This window comes from Sarcophilus harrisii, chromosome 4 (genome assembly GCF_902635505.1).
Source record: "Sarcophilus harrisii chromosome 4, mSarHar1.11, whole genome shotgun sequence".
NCBI lineage: Eukaryota > Metazoa > Chordata > Mammalia > Dasyuromorphia > Dasyuridae > Sarcophilus > Sarcophilus harrisii.
Genome location: NC_045429.1, coordinates 382,214,586 through 382,227,454, shown reverse-complemented (window position 1 = coordinate 382,227,454; position 12,869 = coordinate 382,214,586). Strand labels below are relative to the sequence as shown.

The 12,869-nt window shown below is 34.2% G+C and overlaps 1 protein-coding gene across 8 annotated transcripts in view; it reads right to left on the bottom strand.

Moving 5' to 3' along the window:
* The window catches only part of CATSPERE (catsper channel auxiliary subunit epsilon), a 183,207-nt gene that overhangs the window by 150,558 nt on the left and 19,780 nt on the right, over positions 1 to 12,869 (bottom strand). For 6 of the 8 annotated variants that reach the window (XM_031966983.1, XM_031966978.1, XM_031966977.1 and 3 more), the window contains exon 3: positions 664 to 737. The exons of the other annotated variants lie outside the window; for them this stretch is intronic. In XM_031966983.1, the coding sequence (XP_031822843.1) occupies positions 664 to 737 (74 nt within the window). The remainder of the gene's footprint in view (positions 1 to 663; positions 738 to 12,869) is intronic. 8 annotated transcript variants of the gene reach the window in all.

The window sequence follows — 12,869 nt, the reverse complement described above, 5'->3', positions numbered from 1 at the left end:
TGCTAGAAATTCACTTTTCCTCTTTCTTTTCTTTTATTTGTTTTTGCAGAGGCAGTTGGGGTTAAGTGACTTGCCCAAGGTCACATAGCTAGGAAGTGTTAAGTATCTGAGACCAGATTTGAATCCAGGTTTTCCTGATTTCAGGGCTGATACTCTATCCACTGCGCCATCTAGCTGCCCCTTTGCTTATTCTTTTAAAAATCATATTAGCTGGGATTTATTTTGCTGATTTTTTTCTTTCTAAAAACCATATCCTAATTTTATTAATCTGATGGGTTTTGTTGTTTTTGATGTTATTTTTTCTCTTATTTTTTCATAATTTATGTTTTTTGTTTTGATGAAGATTTTAATCTGTTCACTTTCTAATTTTTTAGTTTGCCATTTTGTTAATTTGTCCTTTAGATCATTTGTTGACAAAATTACTTTACATATATTACTCTTATTTGATCTTTATAACAACCCTGGCTTTAGTATGGCTGAATCTCTGCTTTCCTACTTTAAAAGTAATCTTTGTATCACAGTTCTCAGAAGTTCCCTTCAAATCTTGGCAACTCCACTGCAAAATAAATCTTAAGGTTCATTAAATACAAGTATATGCAATATATATATATATATATGTATATACATATATACATAATCATTTTTTATTATAAAAATTCTTACGTTCGATTTTTAACAGAACAAACTCCTGGGATGTCCCATTCTATAAAATCTGGTCCTTCATATTCTAAATGGATCTAAAGAAATATAAAATTGAAAGTAATGTTTATAAAACAATTTTAAAGACTTTCCTTATTTTTAAGAATCTAAATCCAGGTTAGTCTTTTCCTTCTCTATCTCTTAGATGTCTTACAAGAGTTGGGTATAAAAAAGTGGTACTCAGATGAGAGTTTGTGACATCAAATATTAATTCTAGAGTCATCAGCATAATAGCAATAGTTGAAGAAATGATGATGCACGATTCTTCTAAGACATTAATTGAAGCTTGAGTATAATAGGGGGCCCATATTCATATTTAGAAAGGAGTGTAGAGGGCCGGAACTCTGAAAAGGTATACTTGAATCAAGGACAGCAGAGGACCTACTCATTGTGAGATAATGTTTCTCTAAACATATACTTAATGTAATATGGTGATGTAATGGTTGCACATGCTCAGTTGTTATAGTGATGTAATCATATTGAAATATTTAAGGGCTGGAAGGACTGGGAATGAGCCTCTCAGACACAGACACAAAAGAGTCTCAGACACAGACACAGAAGAGTCTCAGACACAGACACAGAGAAGATTTGGGACTTCCATTTTTGACCAGCTTTGTGGTAGCTCTCCTATCTTCATCACCTCTCCTGCTAAGATTCTGGAGGATCTCTGAACAGGCCTTGGTCTTAGCAAAAGAGTCATTACTAGGATGGTCAGGGATAGAATCTGGCATCTGGAATCTGGAGTCTGAGCTCGAACTTGAGCATACTCACTCCCACTCTGTTTCCCGTCCTCTCAGCACTTAAATACCTTAGTACAATTATATCACTACAACACACTGAGCATGTGCCAACTATAGAACCATTATATCACCATACTAAATATATGTGAACTAGAGAACAATTAACTCATCAACCACACTAAATAAACACCCTGCTATAAGTATCTTTGCTTCAAGTATATTTTTCTCAGAGATTCCTAATATCTGCAGTCATCTACAAAGGAGGATCTCCATGTGCAAATAAAGTAGAAAAGAAACAGTCAGGAAGCTAGTAGAACAACCAGGCTAGTAGAGTGTTGAGGAATCAAAGGATATAAGTGTTTCAAGAAAGAAAGGATTATCAGCAGTGTTGAATATAGGAGAAGTTGAAGAAGATTAAAATTGAGAAAAAATTACTGAATTTGTCTAGGAGGGGGCCATTGGTGGACTTTGAACTATTTCATTGTGAGAAGAGGGGGAAAAACGCACATTGTAGAGAGGAAACGAAAAGTGGATTATGATTGAGGCTGTTCTCTTATAGGCATAGGTGAGCCAGGAGAGGCATATCAGACTAACTATGATGCTGCTAGCAAATTATAGCTATCCAGAAAAATAACTATATTTCTGTGTCATGTCATCTCCCCAAACTGATAGACAGCATGTGAACTAAACCCTGAAATAGTACCATCAGCAAGATTGAACTACCTTGTAAATCACAGAATTTTGCCTAATCATCAAGACAGAATATGTCTTTCTGTACAAATTATGCTTTCTACCCCTTTTACCTCATGCCTCCATTTTTCACTTGATAAAGTAGGGGGTTAGACTTGGTGGCCTGAAAAGACCCCTTTCAATTCCAAATCTATGGTCTTATCATGTGTTGCCATTATCTCAAATGCAATGTATTTAACACTGAATTCATTATTTCTGCAATCCCCTATATGCCTTCATTTGAAAACAATTCATTTTACTAGTCATCTCTTATTCCATTCATGATGTAATAAACCCTTTGCATCCCTAGATGGTTACACAAAATATTTGGGTTGGTCTTTGTTTACTCTGTAAGAATGAGGAGTAACCTCATCTTTTTTCCATCTTAGTCAAACCACGTTACATGGATCCTTCTGTTTTGAAATTTCTTTTGGATTTGTCCTTTCTTCATTTCCACTTCCAAAACTTTTAGTTCATACCCTATTACACATATCTCTGAATTTCTATGATCCCTTTCCATTTAGGTTTTTTCCAGATCATGTTACATATCCTTCAATCAGTCCTGTATCACACTTCATGTATCAGAATGACTTTGAAGAAAAAAACTATAATTTGAGTTGAATATGATAATTTAAAAAATTGATTGTGATACTATAGCACCAAAGGTGATTGCTCTATTGGATAAAACTGACATTACAGAATATATAAATGTGATTCGTGCTATTGAGTTTTAAGTAAGCATGTTCTTTTACTTTTCTTTGAAAGGAAATATAGTCTCTAAAAATTGACTCTTCCCTACTTCACGGTCCTTTGTGTCCTGTATGCAGATCTTTTGATTCTGCTATCTCCTATGTCTCATATCTGAAATGCCTTATTTTTTATAGCTATTTCTGAATTTCCCTTCTATCCTTCAAGACTTACCTCCTTTAGAAGACGTTTCCAGTCCTCCTAGTTATGAATAACTTCCCCTTTCTGATTACCTTTTATCTACTGTGTATATATTTTGTATAGATTTCATTATTCCTAAGATGTATCCCCTGTTAGCATATATTTGGAGACAGAATATATAATCTTTTGGTATCCCTAGTACTTAAAATAATACCCAACACAAAGTAAACACTTAAATGGTTAACTGACTAACTGCAGAAAATATTTGGGAAGAAATGGGCTCAAATATTGCCCTTTAAATATACAGACTGTACTGGATATACAAATCTGGGCAAATCATTTAAACTCTTAGGCAATTCTTGAAGTCTCTTAAGTTGTATAGTAGAACAGTGCATGGCACAAAGTAGGTGATTAAAAATGTTTATTGTTTGATAGAATAGGTATTGGTCTGTACTGTTAGAGGAGGTTTCTTGAATAGGAGTGCCATATATTAATGGAAAAAATTAGGTAAAAACAAAGAAACAACTATCACAAAACTCCCAGACTATTGGATATAAACATAATCACAATGATGTTACAGAAGAGATTATAGGTACATACACTCAAACGTGCATTAAGTCACATACAATGTTATATGTTCATTATGACTTTAGAGTCAATTTTATATAGCAAAAATATCACATAAAGTTGCAGTTTTAGACAATTGTTGTTCAGTCATGTCTGACTGTTTGGGACTCCATCTGGAAGTATTCAGTTTTGATGATCACAGATTAGGAAAGACATTGATAAACTTGAGAGCATTCAAAAGAAGGAAAATGGTATAGTGAAATACCCAAAATCTATGCCATATAAGGATCATTTGAATAAAATTAAAGAATTAAGCTTAGAAAAGAGAAACTCTGTCTGTGGGGAGCATGATTGATTTTCTCAAGAACTTGAATAGATGTTATATAGAAGGGCAATTAGATTAGTTCTGTTTGGCTTCAGAAGACTCTGAATCTTCCAGTTGCTGGTTTCTCAAAAATCTGCTCTTGCCATCTGTTAAACTATTATCTGAGACTAGGGGACCCTTCTTCATAAAAGGGACAATTACTTCTCTTATGAGACTGACCTGCCTAACATGTCTGGAAGGAAGCCCCTTCAGTCTCAGCTTTTATGTTAGGATGGGATCAAAAACTGTACTTACCCATTATAATCGGGACTCCTCAGGCAAATTTTTCCCTCTAACCTCTCTCTATTCTCTTTAAGTGGTTTCTAGGATCACATAATAAATTAAAGCAAGTAAATTCCTTTCAACTTCTATCATTCCATTAGCAATAGGGCCAAGGCCATCTTATTACCTTGTAGTTTCAAAGAACGCACTTTGCTATCATGGAAAGGATACAGGAAGAGGGAGGTCAACAAATTGAGGAAAATATCATGTAAGTTCATGCCATCCAAAGAAATAAAAGCATGTTTCAAAATATCAGTATATAAGATAAGATACACTCTGGAATTTGTTTAGGGCCTTTTAGGCCACTACTGAGCCAGTGTACATTATATGATGATTGTACACATGCACAGATTCTTTTTTGCTTAACAGTAAGGACCTATGAATATTATCCTTTGGTAAATTCTATCAAAACTAAGGCAAACATCACAGATTCTTAAATTGTGGGTCATGACCTCATCATATAACTGAAGAGAGAGGTCATGAAATTATGCTGTATTATCAGTAAATGTTATTTTTCTACCAATTTTATGTACCTATATAGCTAGGTCAGATAAAAATTTCTCTGGCAAAAAGGGGTCATGAGTAGAAAACATTTAAGAAGCCTTGCCATAGACCACCTGCTTCATTATGTTTTGACTATGCCCACATATAAGTAACTGTATCTGCCTGGGAGAGGGATCAGTAAATGAAGTTTTGTGATTAAGAAATTTCTGAGGGTGGAGCCAAGATGGCGGAGAGAACACATGTTTCTTTCTGACCTTCTCTCACAACCCTCAAACTAATTCACAAATCCAGCCTCTAAATTATTTCTGAAAGGCAGACTCCATGAATATTGGGAGTGCAACAAATTACCAGCAGAAGATAATTTCAAAGATCACAAGAAAAGGTCTGTTTCAATCCAGCTTAGAGGGAGGTAGTCCAAGTGCAAGCAGGCCTCGTGTGGTGGTAGAAGCTCAGCACAATGGAGAATCTGCAGGGAGGAATCTATATCAGTGTTGGCTACTCTGTTCTGGCTGCAGGCCAGTGGATCAACAGAGAAGTTAGAAAACACAAACACAACAAAAAGATAAATAGTGAACCCCAAAATGCCAGAATCTCAAGGGATCTGGCCATGCCCACCCAGGACCAGGGATGAATAAGCATGGACCCAGCATAGCCATAGCCTCTCACTGCTTGTAGAGGAAGCTTGGAAAACCTACCTTGCCCTAAAAGCAGATTTTAACTTTATTTTTCTTTTTTACAAATGAGTAAAAAAGCAAAGAGAATTCTCATCATAGACAGTTTTTATGGTGAAAGAGAAGAACAGATTTCAAACCCTGAGGAGACTAAAAGCAGATGAAACCGCAAAGGGTAATATAACCTGGTCCTGATCACACAAGGCTCTCTTAGAAGAAATTAGAAAGCATTTTAAAGGCGAGCTGGAAGAAAAATGGGGAAAGGAAATGAAAATTTTGGAAGAGGGTTTGGAAAAGGCATATAACTCATTAAAATTTAGAAACTCCCAGAAAAACAGAATTTGTGAAATGGAAAAAGAAAACAACTCCCTAAAAAAACGAATTTGTAAAATGGAAAAAAAATCCATAGAACACAACAATTCATTTAAAAACTCAATTGGACAAATATAAAAGTAAAAAAAATTTAAATGAAAATAATTCACTAAAATTCAGAATTGAAGATATGGAAATGAATGATGAATTAGACATCAAGAATCAGTCAAGCAAAACCAAAAAAAAAAAAAAGAAAGAAAGAAAGAAAGAAAGAAAAAAGAAAAAATAGAAAAAATGTAAAATAACTACTTGAGAAAACAACTGACCTGTAAAATAGATCTAGGAGAGACACTCTAAGGATTATTGGACTTCCAGAAAACCATGATGAAGAAAAAGAGCCTTGACACTATTTTTCAGGAAATCATCAAAGAGAACTGCCCAGATGTCATAGAATCAGAAGGTAAAATAGCCATTGAAAGAATTGAAATTGAAAGCCAATTGAAAGAAAGATGGACATTCAACAAAACAGGTGAATTTATTCCTGATGAAAAGAGCAGAGCTAAATAGAAAATTTGACCTCCAAATGTGGAACTCAAGAGAAGCATAAAAAGGTAAAAAGAAAAGAATTCTTGAGAACTGTATCTCTGTTACGGGTATACATAGAGAGTGCATGTATAATTTAATTTTACTGTTATAATATTAAAAGAAACGAGGTAGAAAGGGGATTTTACTGGAAAGGGGGGAAAATGAGGTAAAAATAAGGGAAATTACATCTCAGAAAGAGCAAAGAAAACCTATTATGATTGAGGGAAAGAAGGGAAGGGGATGAACATTGAGGGAAAGAAGGGAATTTGGCTCAAAGAGAAAATGTTAGACATATTTGGTTCCACTAAGAAGCATCTCTCACCTTATAGAAAAGTGGGAGGGAAAAAGGGAAAAGGGAAGGGGCAGGCTAAATAGAAGAGAAAACAGAAATAATAGCGGAAAGTATAAGAAAGGGGGAGGGACTCTAAAGAGGGAGGGCTGATTGAGGCAAGTGATGCTCATAAGTAAAATACAGAGGAGTAGGGAAAGAGGAAAAGGAAAAGAGAAAAGTATAATTTGGGGTTAATAAGATGACAGGAAATACAGAATTAGTTTTTTTTAACCATAATTGTGAATGGGGTAAACTCTCTCTTAAAGCAGAAATGGATAGCGACTGGATTAAAAGCCAGAATCCTACTATATGTTGTTACAAGAAACACATTTAAAGCAGAGTGATACATACAGAGTAAAGCTAAAAGGCTGGAACAGAATCTTTTATGCTTCAAGTGAAGTTAAAAAAAAAAAAAAAAAAAAAAAGCAGGAGTAGCCATCCTGATCTCAGATCAAGCAAAAGCAAAAATTAATCTAATTAAAAGAGATAAGGAAGGAAACTATATCTTGCTAAAGGGTACCATAGATAATGAAGCAATATGAATACTAAACATATATGTACCAAGTGGTATGGCATCTAAATTTCTAAAGTTGAAGTGAAGAGAGCTGCAAGAAGAAATAGACAGCAAAACTATACTAGTGGGGGATCTCAACCTTGCACTCTCAGAACCAGATAAATCAAACCACAAAATAAGAAAGAAGTTTAAAAAAGTAAATAGAATACTAGAAAAATTAGGTATGATAGATCTTTAGAGAAAATTGAATGGAGACAGAAAGGAGTACACTTTCTTCTTGGCAGTTCATGGAACTTATACAAAAACTGACCATATTTTAGGACATAAAGACCTCAAAATCAAATACAGAAAAACAGAAATAGTAAATGCAATTTTTTTTCAGATCACGATGCAATAAAAATTACATTCGATAAAAGGCCAGGGGAAAGTAGACCAAAAAGTAATTGGAAACTAAATAATCTTATCATAAATAATGAATGGGTGAAACAGCAAATCATAGACACACTCAATTTCATCCAAGAGAATAACAATAATGAGACAACATAACAAAATTTGTGGGATGCAGCCAAAGCAGTAACAAGGGGAAATTTTATATCTCTAGATGCTTACTTGCATAAAATAGAGAAAGAGAAGATCAATGAATTGGATGCAACTAAAAAAAGCTTAAAAAAAAAAAGAACAAATTAAAAACCTCCAATCCAATACCAAACTTGAAATTCTAAAAATAAAAGGAGAGATTAATAAAATTGAAACTAAAAAAACTATTGAATTAATAAATAAAACTAAAAGTTGGTTTTATGAAACCTTTAGTTAGTTTGATTAGAAAAAGGAAAGAGTAAAATCAAATTTTTAGTCTCAAAAATGAAAAGGGAGAACTATCCACCAATGAAGAGGAAATTAGAACAATAATTAGGATTTACTTTGCCCAACTTTATGTCAATAAATTTGACAACCTAAGTGAAATGGAGGGATATCTACAAACATATAGATTGCTCAGATTAACAGAAGAGGAAATAAATTACTTAAATAGTCCCATTTTAGAAAAAGAAATAGAACAAACTATTAGTCAACTCCCTAAGAAAAATCCCCAAGACCAGATGGATTTACATGTGAATTCTACCAAACATTTAAAGATCAATTAACTTCAATACTATATAAACTATTTTAAAAAATAGGGAATGAAAGACTCCTACCAAATTCCTTTTATGACACAGACATAAACCAGGTAGGATGAAAACAGAGAAAGAAAATTATAGACCAATCTCCCTAATGAATACTGATGCAAAAATCTTAAATAAAAGCAAAGAGATTACAGAAAATCATCCTCAGGATAATACACTATGACCAAGTAGGATTTATACCAGGAATGTAGGGCTGGTTCAATATTAGGAAAACTATTAGCATAATTGACTATATCAATAACCAAATTAACAAAAACCACATGATTATCTCAGTAGATCAGTAGATGCAGAAAAAGCATTTGATAAAATCCAGCACCCATTCCTATTAAAAACACTAGAGAGTATAGGAATAAATGGACTTTTCAGTCAGTAGCATTTGTTTAAAACCATTAGCAAGTATCATATGTAATGGGGACATACTGGAATCATTCCCAATAATATCAAGGGTGAAACAAGATTGCCCACTATCACCATTACTATTCAATATTGTAATAGAAATGCTAGCCTTGGTAATAAGAGAAGAAAAAGAGATTAAAGGAATTAGAATAGATAATGACAAAACCAAATTATCACTCTTTGCATATATTTGATGGTATACTTAGAGAACCCCAGAGAATCTACTAAAAAGCTATTAGAACTAATTACCACAACTTTAGCAAAATTGCAGGATACAAAATAAATTCTCATAAATTATTAGCATTTTCATACATCACTAACAAAATCCAATAGCAAGAGATACAAAGAGAAATTCCATTTAAAATAACTGTCGATTAGGATAAAATATTTGGGGATCTATCTGCCAAGGGGAAATCAGGAACTATATGAGAAAAACTACCAAAAACTTTCCACACAAATAAAGTCAGATCTAAACAATTGGAAACATACCAAGTGCTCTTGGATAGGTTGAACGAATATAATAAAGATGACAATTCTACTTAAACTAATCTATTTATTTAGTGCTATATTAATCAAACTCCCAAGAAACTATTTTACTGGCCTAGAAAAAAATAACAAAATTTATCTGGAACAATAAAAGGTCAAGAATTTCAAGGAAAAAAAAAAGCAAATGAAGGTGGCCTAGCTATACCAGATCTAAAATTATTTTATAAAGCAACGGTCATCAAAACCATTTATTATTGGCTAAGAAATATAGCAGTTGATCAGTGGAATAAGTTAGGTTCGCAGGACAAAAACAGTCAATGACTAGCAATCTAGTGTTTGAAAAACCCAAAGACCCCAGTTTTGGGGATAAGAATTCACTATTTGACAAAAACTACTGGGAAAATTGGAACCTACTATGACAGAAACAAGGCATTGACCCACACCTAACACTGTATACCAAGATAAGATTCAAATGGGTTATAGACATAATATAGACATAAAGAATGATATTATAAACAAATTAGAAAAACATAGGATAGTTTACCTTTCAGATCTGTGGAGGAGGAAGGAATTTGTGACCAAAGAAGAACTAGTGATGATTACTGATCACAAAACAGATAATTTTGATATTAAGTTAAAAAGTTTTTGTACAAACAAAACTAATGTAGACAAGATTAGAAGGGAAGCTGTACTGGGCTGAAACTCTGACAAGGTGTACTTGAATCAGACAGCAGAGCACTTAAGACTAATTATGTATTTCAGTGGTTCTCCAACTTTTGTTTTCAGTGTCTTTATCCTATTAAAAATTATTGAGGATCCCTCCAAAGCATTTTTGTTTATCTGGATTATATTTATAGACATTTATCATATTGGAAATAAAAACTACTTTTGAATTTGTAGACCTTCTAAAAGCGTTTGAGAGATCCCCAGGATTCTCTAGACCATAGTTTGAGAGCCACTGATGTATTCGATAAGAGATAATGGTTCTATATACATATATTTAGATGAGATGATGATGTGATGGCTCTCCTCAGCATTGGTGCTTGCTGAATGTGTGGTGGGGAGGTAATGGTAGGCAACAATTGGAGAGCCGGGGGAGAGAGATCAGGTTCACTTGGCTGCAGGATTTGGAGAGAGGCTGAAGACTCCAAACTCCAGAATCCAGAATACATCTTTGGCATTGCCTGCCTTCTTCACTTCTCCCCCTAAAGACCAAGAATTTTAATTGATGAGGACTTTGACTGATCCTGAGGTCCTCCAGAGTGTTAGCCCGGACTTTACAGGAAGCAATAAAGTGGGAAAACATTTTTACATTCAAAGGTTCTGATAAAGCCTCATTTCCAAAATGTATAGAGAATTGACTCAAATTTGTAATAGTTCAAGCCATTCTCCAATTGATAAATGGTTAAAGGATATGATTAGATAATTTTCAAATCAAGAAATTTAAACTATTTGTAGTCACATTAAAAGGTGCTCCAAATCACTATTGACCAGAGAAAATCACATGAAGAAAACTCTGAGATACCACTACATACCTCTCAGATTGACTAAGATGACAGGAAAAAATAATGATGAATGTTGAAGGGGATATGGGAAAACTGGGACACTGATACATTGTTGGTAGAATTGTGAATACATTCAACCATTCTGGAGAACAATTTGGAACTATGCTTAAAAAGTTATCAAACTGTGCATACCCTTGGATCTAGCAGTGTTTCTACTGGACTTATATCCCAAAGAGATCTTAAAGGAGCGAAAGAGAGCTACATGTGCAAAAATGTTAGTAGTTGCCCTTTTTATAGTGGCTAGAAACTGGAAATTCTATTGATGCCTATTAATTAGAGAATGGTTAAATAAATTATGGTATATGAATGTTATGGAATATTATTGTTCTGTAAGAAACAACCAGTAGGATTATTTCAGATAGGCTTGGAGAGACTTAAATGAACTGATGTTAAGTGAAATGAGCAGAACCAGAATGTCATTATATATGGCAACAAGAAGAATATATGACAATCAAGTCTGATGGACATGGCTCTCTTCAGCAATGAGATGATTCAAACCAGTTCCATTTGTTCAGTGATGAAAAGAGTCATCTACACCCAGAGAGAATCATGGGAACTGAGTGTGGACCACAACACTGCATTCTCACTCTCTCTGTTGTTGTTTGCTTGCATTTTGTTTTGTTTCAGTTTTTTCTTCCTTTTTGAGCTGATTTTTTTATGTAGCAAGATAACTATAAATATGTACACATATTTATTTCAACATATATTTTAACATATTTAACATGTATTGGACTACCTACCATCTAGAGGAGGGGGTGCAGGGAAGAAGGGGAAAATTTGGAACAGATTTTTCAAGGGTCAATGTTGAAAAATTACCCATGCATATGTTTTGTAAACAAAAAGCTTTAATTAAAAAAAAGAAATCTCTGAAAATCAGAATCCTTGTCCTTTGATAATCTGTATGGTAGAGTATATCTTACTGATGGGAAAGATCCAAATTTGGTGCTAAAGACCAAAGTAGTATTTAATCAAAGTCACCCTTGAAAAAGTTCTTAAATTAGCTGATTTTAGATTCCTTCCTATAAAAAGGGCAATCTGTATTAACTTTTGACCCATCTACTTTGAGGTGTCTCAAACTGGTGTAGTCTCTTCACTCTTGATCTTTCCCTGACAGTTTAGGATTGTCTAATTAGTATATCAAGACCAAAGTCCCTCTGTCATTAATCAATGGTACTCTCACTTCTCACTCAGTTTGAGTAGGGTTAATTGAGTATCTGGTTCTTCCCATGCCAACCCTTTTATAAAGAATTAAGGAAAGAGGGGAAAACCTACACTCTATTTTATTTCTATTGTAAGGCCCCCTTTTTGGTCTAATTTCTGGGCCACACTCCCTTCCCCCTCTGGGGCTGTTCTGGTAATGAATATGTACTGAATAAACCTGCTTGTTTCCCTTATTTTTGCCTCTACAATTTTTGCTGCTTCCTCATAGGAATTATACTTAACAAGCTAGACTTTTGACATTATGTCAGGATGGGAGGGAGGGATTATAAAGAGGATAAGTATCGTGATACAAGAGGGGTACATAAGTTTAAAAGGGGGAAAGAGGGTTGGGGGAGGCAAGAATAAGTAAAGCACAATCTGGGGTTATTAGGATGGCAGGAAATACAGATTTAGTAATTCTAACCGTAAATGTGAATGGGATGAACTCCCCCATAAAGAGGAGGCAGATAGTAGACTGGATCAAAAGTCAGAACCCTACAATATGTTGTTTACAAGAAACACATTTAAAGCAGGGAGATACATATAGAGTAAAGGTAAAAGGCTGGAGCAAAATCTATTATGCTTCAGGTGAAGTCAAAAAAGCAGGGGTAGCCATCCTTATCTCAGATCAAGCAAAAGCAAAAATTGATCTAATTAAAAGAGATAAGGAAGGAAACTACATCCTGCTAAAGGGTAGCATAAACAACGAAGCAATATCAATATTAAACATATTATGCACCAAGTGGTATGGCACTCAACTTCCTAAAGGAGAAGTTAAGAGAGTTGCAAGAAGAAATAGACAACAAAACTGTAATAGTAGGAGATCTCAACCTTGCACTCTCAGAATTAGACAAA